The 18,806-nt window shown below is 33.2% G+C and overlaps 1 protein-coding gene across 1 annotated transcript in view; it reads right to left on the reverse strand.

Annotated features, from left to right (window-relative positions):
• UHRF2 (ubiquitin like with PHD and ring finger domains 2) overlaps nucleotides 1-18,806 on the reverse strand; it is a 67,751-nt gene that overhangs the window by 11,021 nt on the left and 37,924 nt on the right. Inside the window, exons 5-10 of the mRNA XM_006918366.3 lie at nucleotides 16,089-16,198; nucleotides 13,566-13,752; nucleotides 9,247-9,370; nucleotides 8,834-8,941; nucleotides 6,388-6,492; nucleotides 2,455-2,561 (exon numbers count right to left, since the gene is read on the reverse strand). Of these exons, the coding sequence (XP_006918428.1) occupies nucleotides 2,455-2,561; nucleotides 6,388-6,492; nucleotides 8,834-8,941; nucleotides 9,247-9,370; nucleotides 13,566-13,752; nucleotides 16,089-16,198 (741 nt within the window). The remainder of the gene's footprint in view (nucleotides 1-2,454; nucleotides 2,562-6,387; nucleotides 6,493-8,833; nucleotides 8,942-9,246; nucleotides 9,371-13,565; nucleotides 13,753-16,088; nucleotides 16,199-18,806) is intronic.

Here is an 18,806-nt window from a genome sequence, read left to right on the forward strand (position 1 = left end):
TAACTTAGATGAAAAGAAACCACTGAGAACATGTATGGTCAAAAATACACACACACACACACACACACATACACACACAAAATCTAGTGAAATCATATATGATACGAAATCTTATTCAGGGTATATAGTTCTTTTTATACAGGCTCAAATAAAAAAAAATAGACCTTAAGACTAAATGACTAATCTACTAAAATATCTTGATCACGGTTATATTGTTAAAATAAGTGAACTTAAGAAAATGTTTCTTTAAAAAAAAATTTATAAAAAATTAAAAAAAAATTTAAAAATTTATAAATGCAGTCAAAGGTTAAAGCTTACCAAGTTATCTTTATCTCAAAGGGAAGTGCACTAAAATCCTGAGAGGTAGAAGAAAATCGACTATAGGGCTATTTATGGAATATCTATTGAGATATACATACTCCATCTTCTTAAAGAGCTAGGATAAGGATAAATATTATCTTCATGTTAATGAAGATAATGCTTTGGTGCTCACAGGTACCTTCAGTCATAATGACTGCCACCATTAACTGGCACTAATTCCCTTCTAGCTTCATGAAAATATTCAGGCTGTTCAAGTATGTGAAAAGAGTCCCAGAGGATGAAACTAGCCACAACAATAAGGCTCTTCCATTACTCTATCCACATCTCAACAGGTTGCCTCTAACTGCCCTGATAAAGGACAGCCAGATTACCCTGCTACCCTCTTCAGCTTCATAAAGTAAAAGAGCTGAGAAGAGATAGGAACAAACTTCTTAAAGCAAGAAGCAGGTGTCAAACTACCTCTTAGCAGAGAAGCAAAAATGAATTGGACCATATACTAGTCAGGAAAGAGTATACTGCAGGTAAGAGCTAAGGGCCTTTCACCACAGCTTTCATGTTTATAACACAAATAAGCACCTTTGCCTAAGAGGTCTTTACAATTAATCGTACTCACAGCTTAATGTATAAATTAATTGAACGGATGTCAAAGTCTATGATATGTCAATCCTAAATTGTTTTTGAGTTACTATTTCATTTTCATTATCTTATTTTTAATACAAACATTTTTACTACTTGTCAATTATTTTCTAACGAGACTGTTAACATAAGGTAAACAGGGTATACTTATTAGATTCTTCAAAAGCTTGAAAAGAATTTACCATGTACATTACAAGTGCAGGTGATTATGAAAGAAGTTTCATTCAAGCAAAATAATCTATTATTATTAAAGAGAAAAATATAACTTTCGGATTCAACAACTTCAAAAAGCCTTTTGCAAATTCTAGATACATTTTCAATGACAAAAGCACATCAAAAGATTTGTAACTCCTTTTAAGATCATTCTTCCTAAAGAACTGCTATCTTGATAGGAAAAGACTAGCTAGGGACTGGACTCCTGCCTCAGGAATGTTTTCACCAGCAAATCTGACCTGTCTCCTCTGCTGGTTCAGTAAAATAATCCTACTGTCAGAAATAATATAGAAGACATAAAAACAGATTCTATATAACCTGGTATGCAACAAAGTCTTTAACCCATATTGGTATATTCTTTACTTCACACGGTAATCAGAAATTAAGGGCACACTACTTAAAACCGAGTGATTTAGATTCAAGAAAGCGAAAAATACTTTTACTCAATAACCCACAAAACGCCCTTATTGATAGAATGCAAAAAAATTTCAACTTTATGAAATGATCACAAAATTATCAGTAAAACAAGTTATAATGTGGTCATTGCTATCTGATGGTTTGGATTACTTAATTTATTATTACTGATATTAGCATGCATTTATAAAACATTTTGAAGTTATTTTCTTTTCCCATGGAAGCTGGAATGTCATTAATACTTCTATAGAATAAAGATCGACACAAGGTGGTCTTTCATAACACCTTATAAGCATTTAGTTAGAAAAGGTCACTTTCATAAATAAACATTCTCTTTCATAATATTTAAAGACATCTTATTATTTTAAATCCTGAAAGCACCTTGAGTGTAGTTCTGATTAAGTTATCTGATGTTTCGCTTACGTGCATAAATGTGGCTCCCAAACATAACCCTGTTTCACATTAGTGAGTATCCTCTAAAAAGAAGTGTATCTTTAAAAGATAAATCTGTGTTGAGTAGAACGCAACTTTGACCTACGGGGTAGTGGATAAAGCCACCTTGTCCTCAACTTCACTTAACGTGGGGTTCCTTCTTTTAAAGCTTTCAGGATGTTTTCAAATGCAAAGCGCATGTATTAAGACTGGGAATTATGTATTATGTCATTTGAAAACTAATAATTTGAAGAAATAAGTTAGGATTTCTTACAAATAATTATATAATCAAGTAATGGAATTGTAATTTTAGATCTTTAATGTTCAATTTAAGATCCTCCTCTACAGTCTAAGTTATAAATTATAGTGCTATAATCAAACATTTACACAGAGCCCAAATTATAAATAGTCTTTACAAACTCTAACAATAAAGAGTACCTGTTCATGTTTGTTAATGTTTGATCAGCCGATGGTGCGCCAATTCTTTTATTACCAGCAAGGTTTTTACCACCACTCCCAGTGTATGTGAATTCATCACCTCGGTCCTATAGGAGAAGATTTTCATCATTAGATACACAAACCCAAGTATAATTTCATCAATTCTTGTTTCAGAGTCAGAACATTTGGTTAGGATGTTATGAACTGACATGGTCTCTCACAGTATCTACCAAAATTCAATGCAATCTTGCATGTAGTATACCTTCAAGTTATATCAGTTGATCTAAAGATTTCATTTTAAAGTTATATAGCTTCCAATATCCCCAAATGTGACTATTCTCATACTACATATATAACCAAATATATCTATAGAATGTTTCAAAATAAAGTCATATGGGTTGGAAATATTGTTTCTTTTAATTCAGTGTTATTAAAATAAACTTATCAATATTAGCTTCTAGTTTCTTTATCAAGTATCATTTTAATAAATACTCCATAACTGATTTCCCAACAGCAATCTATACCGTATTCAAGTTTGTTGCTAAATTTCAAATTTCAAATCCTAACAGTATGGTAAGTTCCCCAACATTTCATACTCTATGGGTTCACTCAAATTACATTCAGGTAAAATAATTACCTTTCATTAAGTTGTATAAAGTGTCTACTAAATGTGAAAAAAAAAAAATCATGCCAAAAGAAGTAGACGGTATACAAATGAGTTCCACAAATATTTCTGTAGTAGCTATAAATTTATATTGGTATTGTCTCTACCTCAAAATAAATTGAGAAAAGTAACTAGCACCATACAAATTAATTCTACTAACACTATCTAAATAGTGGTTCTTCTTTAATTCAAGATTATTTTAATTAATTAGTTCAGACTGCACTTAGGATAATAAAGTTTTGTCTACTAAATTCTTGCCTGTAATAAAGGTCAGTTACTTTGCATCTTGTTTTTCCTTTGGCTTAAAAGTCATAATTAAAGTCTCATGGCTTTAAAAGTCTGTCCAAAAACCTTTTTGTTGATCCAATATTGATGTCTAAATTTTAAAAAATAAAGCGTTAAGGAATTTCATCTTTAGTTTGTACTCCACTTAAAGAAATTCTAATAAATAAGTACACCTACAAAAGTCTAGAACACTCCTTAAATTAATCATAAACAGTCTTCCAAATAGTATCTGAATTGACTTCACAATGTTCATATTCATAACCCTGTCAACTTTTAAAGTTATAATTGTGGTAGTGCTATAAAGGAAAAAGTAGGAGGAATTAGGAGAGCACACAAGGTGCAACCTAGGCTAAATGCTGCACTAAGCAGCGTTTAAAAGATAACGAAAACATTTCTGATTATTCTTCCAGCAGCAAATAATCAAGTAAAAATAGTTCAAAATCTATGTTATTAAATCATCTATGCTTCAATCTTTGCACTAACAAAAACTTTAATTTCCATTGGGGGGAAAAACTGCCAGACTGTCAGAACTAAGCGAATATTATTTCAGACTGTTCTTTTTTATGGAAAATGATCAACCTAATTTGTTGCATTTTCTAGTCCATGCTCTACTAAGCTGTACCCCAATGAGGCAGTAACTTAAACAAGACTGCTGCCTGGGAGAAGCTTACATAAAGTAGCCATCAGCTGCCCCAGACTGACTCGATTTCTCATGATTTTCCAATCTCTACTCTTCTCCTAAACTGTAAAGCAGCTGCCTAACACAATAAGCTGGGTCCTCCCATTCCTGCCATCACTCTTATCAGGCAAAAGACTTTCATCTCAATCTTCTCACCCTCCTCCCCCAGACTATCAGATAAATATCCGAAAGCACAATTAAAATCATTAAACTTTTCCCAGACACCTTTAATGATTCTTTAATTCAAAGCTGTCTAGAATATAGCCTCAATTTTTGCCAGTTTCTCTCTCATACGATCCCTTACATGCCCACAAAGCAGGGTACTAGCACTACTATTGTTAATACCTAACACATGCACTTAAGAGTCTGTGTGAAGGTTAGGCTAAGCATTTTACATATAATTAATTGATTTAACCCTTACATCAACTCTATGAGGTAGGTTATTTTAAGTACTGTAAGCCCTATTTATAGATGAGGCAGAAGGGTTCGGCAGCTTGCCTAAGGTCACATAGCTATAAGAAATGGCACCAGGACACAAACTCAAACAGCCTGGCTCCAGAGTCTGTTCCTGATCACTGAGCAAACTACTTCTCAGGACAACTGTTAGGAAGCAGATCATCTTTGTGGGTCCTCATTTCTCAAGTGAGGCCAAACTAGCATTAGATTAATTCTCAAGTTACTAGACAAAAATGTTAACCACTTTATCAGCAGGTTTCAATAGTTTCACATCCATTCATCCACACACAACAAAGATCACTGGCTCCGTGAATGTTATATCGAATTAAAGGTTTCAGAACAAAAATTTTTTTTGAATGAGAAAAGCTTATTCAGGTTTCCTCCATCTATTTCTGTAGATGTAACTTGCCTACGATAAAAGATCAAAAGATTGAAAATGTTTACAAAATATAACATCTCCAGATACATCTTAGTTGGCAATCTAAGCCTATGTGTTTTAGTCCTAAAATAATTTTTTACAGTAGTTAATAGACTTAGAATTAACTGCTTGAGATGCGTAACTAAAACTCATCAGCACTTTTCTCCACAAATATTTAATGTTTGACTAGTAACTGTATTCAAAAGATGTAAAAAAGGAATAATACCCATCCTACTTCAACTTGGTACTCATTTTTAGCTTTACAATTACATGTTTATATGTTTCATGCATTTGAGATAAGCTTCTGATCCAGACCACAGAACTGTCGATCCATGTGCCCAGAGATTACATCATTTAATATCAATAACTTTGGCCAAGGTCTCACACACAAATGTCAAAGCCCAGATCAAATATAATTGGCTGGCTGCTAAAAACATATGTTAAAGAGATTCCACTTTTAGTTGGTTTTCTTACAGAGCCTTAAAAAAATTCTAAGTGCTCACTGTAACAAGCTATATAATATTCTTTGTATTTCTGAAAAATATTTAAAGATATAGCTTCAAAATTATGCATGTCAACTATCATACAACTCAGTAATTGCATTCCTGAGCATTTAAACCAGAGAAATGAAGACTTCTGTTTATAAAAACCTGTACACAAACATTTATTGCAGCTTTTATTCATAATAGACAAAAATTGGAAATAACTAGATGTTCTTCCATGGGTGAATAGTTAAATAAACTGTAGTACATCTATATCATGGACTACTACTCAGCAATAAAAAAGAACAAATTTGATAAAAGCCATAATTTGAGAATTATGCTGAGCAAAAAAATGTCAGTCCCAAAGGTTACATACTATATGATTCCACTTATAAAGATTTTGAAATGATAAAATTTTAGAAACAGAGAACAGATTAGTGGATGTCAGGGGTTAAGAAGGGGTTGGGAGAGCAGGTATAGGAGATGTGGCTATAAAAGGGCAGCTTGAGGGATCCTTGCGGAATGGGAAATAAATGTTCAGTGTCCTGAATATATCAATGTCAGTACCCTGGCTGTGAACTGTACTATAGTTCTGCAAAATGTGACCATTGAGGGAAAACTGGTAAAGGGAACAAAAATCACTATAGTATTTCTAATGCTACATGCCAATCTACACTTATCCCCAAATAAATTTTAAAAAAAAGAGCTCTATAGAGAATGTATTTTTATTGCAATAATCAGTTATCACATGTATATATAAGTCAAAATAATACATATAAAGATTAAAGACTGCCAATTACTTTACCTTGTATATAACTGATCATTTCAATGTAAAAATTATGCTAAAAAGATAGGATTTGATATACCTATCTTTTTGATAGACAAAACTTCTGTATTGTACCAAATAATCAAGACAGGTTCTAAAGAACAAGGTCATATCATGACTTACTACTTCATCTGCAAATCCACCAGCCAGGACAAGAGAATAAGCCCCATCATTACTTCGACCATGAATTCCACCAACATGGGGTCTATGAACACCTGCTTCGCTCACCTATAAAATAAATAGTCTCAAAATACCTTTGAACAGTTAGTTAAGTTACATTTACAAAATGCTTTCACATACATCATTAGACCCCAAAACCCTCCAACTAAGAACTGCAACTCAGTCAGAGTTCTATCTTTTGCTCATAGACATTACTTCTCCCCAACTACATATCCCTTAGATACTAAGCTGGTGATGTTTAAAACTGCTCGGGCCTAGAATTCTGAGTTTTAAAATAACTATTAAATAATCATCACCTTATGTTTATTGGTAATTCCAGCTCAACTTGGGTAAAAAAGAGTTTACTATCAGTGCTCTGCATCTCTTCCTTTTTTTTTCATCTTTGATTATGGCACTGTTCTCTCGCCATGTCAGAAAGGCAAGATTCACATTAGCCTCATTCTTCTCCTTTATTATTCAAACCCATTTGGTCACAAATACTACTGATGTGATCTCCCAGAATTCTTGAATCCATCTTTTTCTCCTTCCACTGCTATAATCTTAGTTTGAGTCATTAATGCTTAAAATAGATCCCTTTTTACTGCCCTGTTTTGTTCCTTCGAACTCGTTCTACCCACCATAAACAGAATGATCCTTTTAAGAACAAATTTGCTTTTAATTTTTAACTGCTTAAAATATATTAAATGGTCTTATAGTATATCAAGATCAAGTTAAGTATTATACATTATCCTCTCTCAGTCTGGCTCCTATCTACTATATCTCCAGCTTCTTCTCCATGGAGCCTCTATTTTTGAATGAAAACTACTCAGTGTTATCCAAACATGCTATCCATTTTCTTAGTTTACTCATGCTATTCTACTACTTCAATGGCCTACTATTTTTCCCATATACCTTCAATTCTGGCTCACTGAAATAAGTGTACTTCCAACTCTCCAAGAGGAGTATTGTAATTCATGAGTTTAGCATGCAATTGTTCTTAGCGGAGAAAAAGGAGATGAAATCCAAGCCAGTATAGTTGGCTAAGAGGCACAACAGAAGGCCAGGAGAAGCTGATAGGAGCAACAGAACCAAGATTTAGACCTTGGAAATACCAGGTCCTTCAGAAGACAGAACCGCTTAATTTCCTACCTTACCAACCCTGATAAAAATAAATCCATTCTGAACCTTTCCTACTTTCTAAACGGCATTCTTTTAGTTGCTAAGGCCAACTACCTCAAAATCGTCTTAGACTGTATTAATGGGGCTTTTAGCTTTTTGACTGAATTAGTGACAGGTATACAAAAAAATGAAGCAAACAAAAAAACAAGATAATTAAAAATATACAATGTGTATTTTTATTGCATTTTATTAATTGTATTTTAATATTTTTACTGTATTTATAAATCTAAAGTCGTAATAATAAAAACCTTGAATACTGATTTAGTCAAAATTATTCATAACCATTGCAAAGATGGGAGGACAGAGTATGTTAAACTACATGTTCATCTTCCACAGGAGGAAGTTAATAAAACTAATATATGAAGACAAAAGCAGCATAGACATGTTACTTAGAAATAAGGAGGTAAATCCAGAAGAAATAACTAAAATGTTAAAGTGATTGTCACTGAGAAACAGAAAGTGGGAATCAAAAAAGGGCAGGTTTTTATAATATAAGTCATATACTAGTATTTAACTTTTCAAGTTATGGATATATATTACACTATTTTAATTTGAAAATGTTATCAATGGTCTAAGCACCAGGGCTACTCTACTCTTATTTAAAGTTCAAAATCCTGAGAGTTTCTAATTGGAAATTGCTCTAAGATTTTTTTTTTCCACATTAAGTTTTCCATAATGTTAAATTTGCCTTTCTAAAGAAGAAATCAGGAATAAATAAAACAGATCCTTCTTCAAGAAGAAAAGAGAGAAGTAATTTTATCCTTGGATTATCTGGCAGTTCCTCTAACCAGTATCTTAACAATCGTTTAGGAGAATGACACCAAAGAAAACATCTAAAGTGAACTTTCTTGGAGTTCAAGGACATTAAATGAGAACTCAGCACTTGACTTAAAGGAAAAAAAAAAAAAAACCTAATACTTAAAATATTAAATTCTTAAGAAAAATTCTTTGGAAAGCTTAACAATAATGTTAACTACCATAACTGTAACAGAAGAGTAAAACAAAGTGATGACAAGGCATACCTGATGCCCAATTCCACAATGCATGTTCCTCTGTCTATTAAGCTCTGGGGAAGAATCTATCTGTCCTACAGAAAATCTTTCATTCTAACAACTGAATGCCATGTGATACTACCTAGGGTAGTCCATTTATAATCGAAAGACACTGATATTTGCTACAATTTGAACTATACCCAATATTACCTTTTCAAATGAGCCAATTTAAAACATACCTGAACTCTAAATCTCCAAGTTGATCCAACAGGAATTCCAGGAATAGGTCCATAATGATTAGAAGGAACAATAGTACATTCTCTAGTTCGACCAACACAGGCCATTCCCTATAAGTCACAGAACAAGCTGTCTGAGACACCAATTACATTAAATCTTAAAGCCCTTAATTACTGTAAGAGGTGAACAAAATAGAAACCTATTTATATGATTAACAATATATAACAATTTATGATTAAACTAACAATTACAACATAAATTAACAATTTGTATCATTAAACAACAGTTATTTGTTAATATTTCTAATACTTAAAATACCATTTATACCATTACTACTATTGTTATCGAAACATTATAACATGCATTACAGTTCTAAACATTGTAATTCAGATGAAAAGGAGACTTTCTTCTTTACCCTTCCCCAGTCTCTCCGGCTTTCAGTACTAGCTGATGGCATTTTTGCTTTCTTTTTACTCATCTTGAGTCTTTCGCCAGCCTTAACAACTTCACTGGAATCAGTTTTACAGGAAGGACAATACCTTTAAAAAAAAAAAAAAGATTTTGATATTAAAGCCAATAACAAAATAATGGTCTTTCTTCATCAGAATGAGTTTTAAGATATTACAATTAGTGTATGTTATAGAGCTTCAGAGGGCATTTAAAAATTAAACTTTTCAAAATATTTACATGGTTAGGCTAGTCAAAGAAAAATTAAACTTTTCAAAATATTTACATGGTTAGGCTAGTAAAAGAAAAACTTGTCATTCTTTAGAGAACTTAAAAGATTTTAATATCATAAATTCTCAAATTTGGTTCATAAGCCAGTCCCATTTAAATAGCACCGTGCATTCTGATTTCATCACCAATCCTGAGAATGGAAATTATTCATTTGATGTTTTTATCATTAAAGCGAAAGTAGCAAGAACAGACGATTCGAGACTGAACACTGAACTATGCAACTGATATATCTCCCCATCTATATTGGTTATTAGAATTCTCAAAGTGAAAAACATAAAATCTATTATAAGTATTCAAAGATGTTCATTTATAATAGTTTTATTCCTAGCTCAATTTTAATTCCCTATACTTTGTCCTTTAGCCTATTTATAGTTAGTTGGTCACCCTACTGTAACTTCTGCAATATTTGCAAGTTTATTCAGTTCCAGACCACTGCAACAAAGTGAGTATTGCAATAAAATGAGTCATAACATTTTTGCTGGAGTGTCTTGTCTTCAATTTGTAAAAAAAAAAAAAAAATCTATGAAGCACAATAAAATGAGGTATGCCTGTATGTCATAAGTTGCCTTAAATTATTTCTAAAGAGCAAAGTATGTTTATAGAAGAAAATAGGCTATTCTTGTGTCACCAAGGAACGGAAACTTTGGGAATATAGATCAGCTATATTTGGGAATATAGATCCGTAAGGATCAGCTGGCCACTCCCCCATTAATCTTAAATTTCTTTGTTTATACTTCCCATTTCATAATTATCTATTCCATGTAGCCTATAGAGCAAAGAAGACATCTATACCCATTTAGTTAATTTTAATTGCCTAATTATGGGATATCTTGTTTAGTGCTATAGGAAAAAAAAATGTAAATAATTCAGTCCCTGATTCTGAGAAAATTAGGTAGGCGGTAAGATACACAAATTCAATGTAAAATTATGTATGAGAAGGCAATAAATACTATCAAGTGAAATCTCTCCTAATTAGAAAATCAGGAAAGCTTCCAAAAATTAATTTGTTAAGACTATTTTATCTGATGTGCTACCCTTTATAACTGTAATTTTATCAAAGATCTCAGGGTTATAGCAGGCACGATCTCTGTCTGATGAGAAAATAAGTTCAGAGGGTAAATAAATATCCTGACAACATGATTTGTAGACACAGAAAATATTTAAGGTTAAGGAGTTCCAGATGAAGTGAAGGACCTAGATATGAATGTAGAGATATTTTATGGAGTAATCTAAGAAGGTCTTCTAATCATATGATCCTAAATCACCTCTGGGATTCATTCCTTCAGCAGGTTTGTTCAGAACCTCCTTTATGCCAGTCACTATTGTGGTGCAGGGGATAAATGTTTGTGATCAAAATGTTTGTACACAGTAGTTAAGGAAGACTAATACGTACGATGAAACAATTTCAGAAAGTGGTTAAGTGCTAAAAAGGAAATATATCAGGGTTATTTACATGGTAAGAATAATTAGAAATGCTATGTGTCTTTAGATAGTTAAAGCTCCTCAGGTGGTATTCCAGCTGAAATAAGAGGAGTCTGTCGTATGAAGAAGCAAGAGAAGGCATTCCAGGCAGAGACACAAAGTGGAAAGGTCCTGAGGAAAGGAAGGAATGGTATGCTTTGAAGAATATAAAGTTCTCTCTACCTATAAAGAACATGGGTAAAGTTGAAGTTTAGTAAATAAACTTGATAGTGATAAGTGATGAGGTTAAAGAGTAGACAGGGGCCAGGTCATAGATGGCAAGGGCTTAGATTTTATTGTAAGTGCAATAGGAAGACATTAAGGGGTTTTCAACAAGTGAGTAACCTGATTCAGAACTTAGTAAGAGCATTTTGCTGCTATGGGAAAAAGGAAGCTGGTGGGCAATGTGAAAGCAAGGAGACTAGTTGGACATTTATTATAGCAGTTTGGGGAAGAGATGGTGGTTTGGACTGGGGGGTGAGATGAGAGAAAGATTATGGAGAACTGACAAGATATGCTCATATAATATTGGATGTAGAGTATGCAAGAGGGGTGGTAAAGAGGGAATCAAAGATGAAGGTATTATAGACTAAACATTAGAGGAGCAGGATTTTAGGCAGTGTGTTGGTAGAATCAAGATCACTATTTGGACTCATTAATTTTGTGATCCCAGGCAAGTAAGCAGTTGGATATAGGATTAGAAAGCTCGGGGCAGATTAAATCTGAAAGTATAAATTCAGAACCATTAGCTTGGTATTTTAAGTCTCATGATTGGATGAGGTCATCTAGGGAGCAAGCATGAAGACAGAAAACAAATGAGTAGTGCTTTGGGAAACTCTGAAATCCGGTAGGTGAGAGAAAACCAACAGGTTACTAAGAAGGAAAGGCCAGTGAAGTAGGAGGAAATTAGATCACATAGTATACAGTCTATAAAAAGAGCTAGCAGTTTACTAAGGAGAAGACTGAGAAGTCATCATGAGTTTGGCAACATGGAATGTATCTGTGTACCTGACATAAGTAGATACAGTGGAGTAGTGGGAAGAAAAGACTGGAGTGCTGAGGTATGAATGGGGGGAGAGAAGTGGAAATTATCTGCGGAAATAGCTCTTAAGAAGCTTTGCCATGAAAGGAGCAGAGAAATAGGATATGCAGCTGCTGGAGAAAATGGGATCAAGGGGGGTGGTGGGGTGGGGTGTGTGTGTCTGTGTGTGTGTGTGTTGAAAACTTAAGAAATTCTAGGATACTAAAGAGGATGACCCAGTAATAGCAATTCAGGAAAGAAATTCACTGCAGAAGTGAAGTTCCTGACAAGGCAACAGGATACAGAACTGTGAGAGCAGGTAAAAGGGCTTACATTTTAGAGAAGCAGGAATATATCGCCCATAGTAACATAAGAAAAATATGAGACTTCAGAGGAAATATAGTTACTGGTGGTGGTAAAATTTGGGGTGTGACCATGTGAAGTAGTGGTAGGGAGTGAAAGAAATTATATCCCTTCCTTTCTTCCACCAACCATACAGCCTCTGTTGTAATAAAATAAAAACTTTCCCAAAGGCTGAGGGGTGGAAGGCGTGGGGGAGAAGATGGAGAACAATCTATTCTTTACAATGATAACAGCTACCCCATTATGATGTTAGTATTTCTGAGTATGTCATCCTTCCAACTTAAAAATCCTCCATGCTAGCAAAGTGGCCCATAGTTTATAAAGAAAAAACTTAGCATGGCATTAAAAAGTTCATTATAACTTGGGGCACATTTTTCCTAGTCTCTCTTCTAATCATTTCTTTTTGTAGGTAACACTACTCAATAGAAGAAATATAGATTCTGTCAAGTATATGTGACCTTGGTGCCTGGTTCTACTTATTAACTTCATAAGATTAAACACAATAAAACATATAAAGCACTGTGTTAATGTCTAGCATATATTAAGCACTTAAAAACTCTTAATTGCTATTATAGAACATAATAGGAGCATCTAAAATAATTGGTGGTTAGAGGGAACCATCCACAAAGGATTCCCAGATGAAGTCATATTTAAGTGAAAACCTGAAGAATGCATATTATCCTGAAATTAAGCATAAAGGAAAATGTTTCTAAGAAGAAAATGTGTCAAATGTAAACGCCCAGAGAAGAGAAAGAACATGATTTAAAGAGCTGAAATATATTTAACATAATCTGGCTAGAGCACAGAATATTTGGAGAAATGGAAGAAGAAAATGGTAAGAGGCTCTGTTACGCAACATAAATCATCTTAAGCAAAGAACAACACAATCAGACTTTGATTTTTAGAAGAACATAGTCTCTGTATTAGAGAAGAGATGAGAAGGATTAAATATGGAGCTAGAGACTAGATCAGAAGCTGCTGTAATAATCGAATAAAGGTATCAATACCAAGTAACCATTGGCTATAAATGTTAAGCACTTTAATATACATTATGTATCTTTAGAAATTTATTCTTGGTGTTTCAAATGCCTATTTCACACTCAATTCTTAACAACAACAACAACAACAACAACAAACCCTCATAATCATACCAGTATTCCTCTTCAGGGACCTTATCCAAAGGTGGATTCAGGCAGTAAATATGATAGGCCATGTTACATTCATCACAGAGAAGCTGCATGTTGGGTTCCTGTTTTCCACCACATATATGACAGGAGCAAGAATGGCATTTCTTATCTGGGTCTCCACCACAAAAGTCACATTCAGGGTCATTTTTCCCTATTAAGGACAAAATTATAGTAAGCTCAATCTTAAAATCATTTTTATATCTATGAATCTTATAAAGAAAAACCCAGGAAAATAGCATACAGTCTTTTTAATTAAGAGAAGGGAACCGTAAGGAATAATCAAGTGTAGGACTTACAGAATAAATACCTGAACCTCATTCTAGGCTTATGAATCAAATTTTCAGGGATGAGGCCCATGCATGTACCAGTAATAAATCTAATTACACTCATCCATGAGGATCATGTACTTTTGCCTTAACAATCTGTACTGATTAGACTCACAGTTCCCCCAATGTGCACCAAGATGCCCAGGGACAATGCACTGAACTCACTGGGGCACCATAAGATATAACAATATTTCAAGAGAAAAACAATACTCTATTGAACAAAGCTGTTTGGACCTAACTACTTAATAAATAAAACTGTTAAGTACCATCTGTTCTGCAGATCCAAACCTTTCCTTGCGTGGGCTGAACAGGCGGGAGAGGGCTGCTCCAAGTTAGTAAGTCCTCTTTAGTTATGGGCTATGCCCCCAATATTATCTTTATTAGTAACAGAAGTGGCATTTATGACTCAGTTGATTTTTATCTTACTTGTCAATTGCTTCAGAACTCTGGCAAGTAAGAGGTACCATTTATTGCCCGCTCCTCATCTAAATCCAAACACCTTTTAACGAAGCATTCCCTTGAAATTTTAAAATATACATATATACACAAAGTCTTACAGTAATATTCATAATGCCAAAAGTTAAACTTAAATGTCCATCAAAAGAACAAGAGTTGGATAGATTTTATGAAAAACACACAGGTAGACAGGTATATTCAAAAAGAAAATTGCAGAAAAACTTTTTAAAACAGAATTGTTTAAATACACAAGGATAAATTATAGAGCTAGAAGATGTCTAGAATGACATACACTGTTAAGAGTGATTACCTCCTGGGAGTTCTATATTTTTAAATTTATATAGTTCTGAATTTCTAACAACTGTACACAATAAATTTGTGAGGAAATTTACCATATCAAAGTTGATCTAGCAATAAGGGAAATGGAAAAAAGTACCTCACAAATGAGAGAAGGAAGGAAGGAAAAGGCTATTGATTTTAGTACTTTCTGACTGATCACTGCCTCTTCTTGCTAATGAAGAATACAGTTTTATTTCGCTTTCGCTAGGTAGCTGTGATGACATATAAGCAATGAAAATATAGCAGACCTAATATGCCAAAGGCATGTTTAGATTTCTGGTTTGGAGAGGCATCCAATCAATGGAAGTCTAGCTGTGGCTCTGAAATGGTTTCTTTATATACAAGTTCAAAGTTGTAGTTATAATCTGATTATCATTAGACAGAGAACAAAAATATATGCAGATATACTGAGTGGGAGAAAACAGAGAGACACAAGAAAAACCTAGTCAATCTTGGTTTTCTATCATGTTTTACTGAGAATGACTAAGTCACATTAAATAGGTTTACTCATCAAGTTACCTTCATTCCTAAGATATAACCATACAAGTAGTCGTACAGAGTTTGTCTTAAGAGTCTTAATTCGAGTCTAGATATATTAGCATTGCAGCCTCAAAAAATGAGAACAGTAACATGGAAGTCTATTTATTGATCTGTTAAAGTTCTTGTCTTATAATCTTGCACAACTGTGGTAAAAAGAAGTTAGGCAGGACCCCTTTTGTCTTGAACATTTCATTTCCATAATATCCTAGACACTGACATGTGGCATTAAGGCAATGGATTGCTCACCACAAAAAAAAAAAAAAAAATCAGAATTAAGGGAGTATGAGACATTGTAATCTATTTGGAAAGACAGTTATTGAATCATGAATTAAAAAAAACCTAGAACCTAGTCCTACCTCTGTTACCAACTATCTATATGATATTAAGCACCTAAAATATATACAATGAAGAGGTAGGGCTACATTCTAACGATTACATAAACCTTATTACCCTCTAGAAATTCAAGGATAAATCAGTACTTATTCTCAGGTTTTGCTGGTATAAAAATAAATCTCATTATTAAAAATTAATCTTGGATGGCTACAAAATTACCTAAATGGGATTTTTATTTGGACAGAACTTATAATAGAGAAAAGAGCAAGTAAATGGCAATAAAATGCCAAGATGAGAAAACATTCCTTTGAAAAAAATTTTATCATTTGAGGAAAATCCATTAGACCAAAATACATCTTAGATCAAAACTGTCGTCTTGAAAATAAATTTGTATGATCTACAGTTTTATACTTTCGTAAAAGTTATTCCCTGGCCAATTAAAATGACAATCATATATAACATACGCAATCTAGCCTATAAAAAAGATTCATACTTAAAAACTTTCCGTCTGCCAATGAAAGAGGATGGGCTCCAGGTTTCTCGATCTTGAAGATTTCATTTACAAATGTTATCTGGCAGTCATTTAATTTTCCTTCAGAACCCCTGTTTAAGAAACAAAGAAAGATTAACTTCTGTCAGCAAAATCTAAACCATATGCAAATAATAATTAAAAGTCAGTTTGGAAACTTACTGAGCTTTGTTTACAAGTTGGGATTATAGTTATTTCAATTGTTCTGTGTTATTGTTTCCGATAGAAAAAAAAGTCCAATAGTAATTAGTTATCATTCAAAGTTAAGTATAACTTTAGTGCAATATTAGGAAAAAAAATTAGAGACATCACTTAGGTTATCTGGTAAGAAGACAGCCATCTTGTAAATTTAAAAACTAGAAATAACACTCTCAATTAAAATAAAAGGTATAAACATACTTCTAATAAAGTTTCTAAGTAAAAAGAAGACCTAATTAAAAAGAAGTCTTTCCAATACAATGCCATATTTTTCATAGATACAATTTATACCTGTTTGCATATGCTTCTTCAAAGTCTCTTGCTATGACTGTGGATATGTACATTTCTCCTTTTAATGTGTCGACTTTTGCTTTATATTTTGAAGCTATGTTATTGGATACATACAGATTTAGGATTCTTTTCATCTTATAAAATGTCTGTTTCTACTAATGCATTCTGTATCAAAAGTTTTTTTTTACGGGGTGGGGGTGTGCGGTTAGCATTTGCTTGATGACTTTTTCTATTCAACTTTTCTTTTAAAACTGTTAATGTCAAATATACACAAATGCAGAAAACTTCATAGACAAATATATAGTTTAACCAAATATAAGGTGCACATCCTTGTAATCACCATCCATGTCAGAAGACAGAACTGTCAACTACTTTAGTCTTTGACATGCTCCCTCAAGAGTTATATTTATCTTAATTTTCTTGTCTTAACATTCGTCTGCTTCCCTAAGCATATATTTTTGCCTGTGTTTTTACAAACTCTACAATTTCCACACAATCTTTCTTTCTTGCAATTTGTTGAAGAATCCCCATCATTTGTCCTACAAGTTTCCCAGTCTTGATTTTCATATTTGCATTCCCAAAATGTATTTAAAATATTTTTTCTGTTGTTTGTATTTCCAGTAAATTGATAGTTGGATATGGAGTAAAGGTAAAAAAAAACCCTTGGTCCGCTACTTGTTTTTGTAAATAAACTTTTACTGGAATATAGCTATGCCTACTCGTTTATATATTCTCTATATCTAGTTTCCTGCTACAATGGCAGAATTGAGTAGTTTTGACAGAGACCATCTGGCCACCAAAGGTTAAGCTATTTACTATCTGGCCCTCTACAAAAAGAAATTTTTTTGTAAACCTTGCTACAAATGCTTAATCAAATCCAGGTTCATTTTTTGGTAAAACTATTTATAGGTCTATATCCATCAGAAAGCATCTAGTTACTTAGTTGTCTTTTTCTATAATGACAGCACCCAGAGTTGCTCAATGACTAGACTAATTCACTGGGGATTAGAAAATGTTGATATTCCAGTTCTATCATTCCCTTCTGATTTATTTGCTGGGATAACTCCATAAAGAGAACCTTGATCTCGTGGATTATTTGCTGACTCAGTAGTATAGCTCATACAACAAATGTATATGTTTTAGCAGTTTTTCAAAGAATAGTTCCTCTAACATCCTACATAGGTGACCAATCAGTTTCTATATAACTAAAAATTCACATCTTTGAGGTGTTTCAATCTGCTGTAGTTATTTTCCTTATGCATGTTCAAATTGTCTCATTGTAGGCCAATGGGATCTTCCAGGTGATTCCCTAATTCTTCTGATGAGAACTTAGCAGTCTTTGAGGCTTCTTTTGTTATCTACAAGATGTTTAAATTCATCTTATACATTTTCTGCCCCCAGCCTGTTTCTTTTAGGTATACATGATATTTCAAGACCACAATTCAGGCACTAGAAAAACTGCACCTGAATTGATCACTATTTCTAGGCTTTTTCAGTGGACAGAGCTACAAAACTGAAACATACACATTAATGCACATACAAAATACTTCATGAGTTCATGTAAATACTTTCTGAAAATTCAGGACTAAAGGGTAAATTTACTTTTTAAAGACAATTACATATGTTTCTTTTTTCTCCAATCAGAAAATCCTAGTTCTGACATGATTCTCTATATAGAAAACCCTAAAGACTCCACAAGAACATTACTAGAAACAACAAGCAAACACAGTAAAGTCTCTGGATACAAAATCAATGTTCAAAAATCCATAGCGTTCCTTTACTCTAATAATGAAGCATCAGAAAAAGAAGTGGAAAAAAATAATTCCTTTTGCAATTGCAACAAAAAGAATAAAATATCCTAGGAATAAATCGAATAAAACATGTGAAGAACCTATGTAATTAAAACTATACGACCCTATTAAAAGAAATCAAAGAAAATACAAAGAAATGGAAAGATATTCCATGTTCTTCGAGTTGGAAGAATCAACATAGTTAAAATGACCATATCACCTTAATACAGATTTAATGCAATCTCCAACAGAATCCCATTGGCATTTTTTTAAAGAAATAGAACAAAAAATCATCAGATTTGTATGGAAGCACAAAAGACCCCAAATTGCCAAAGCCATCCTGAGAAAAAAGAACAAGGCTGGAGGCATCACTCTGCCCGACTTCAAATTATACTTCAAAGTG

Source organism: Pteropus alecto, unplaced genomic scaffold, assembly GCF_000325575.1.
Source record: "Pteropus alecto unplaced genomic scaffold, ASM32557v1 scaffold95, whole genome shotgun sequence".
NCBI classification, from domain to species: domain Eukaryota; kingdom Metazoa; phylum Chordata; class Mammalia; order Chiroptera; family Pteropodidae; genus Pteropus; species Pteropus alecto.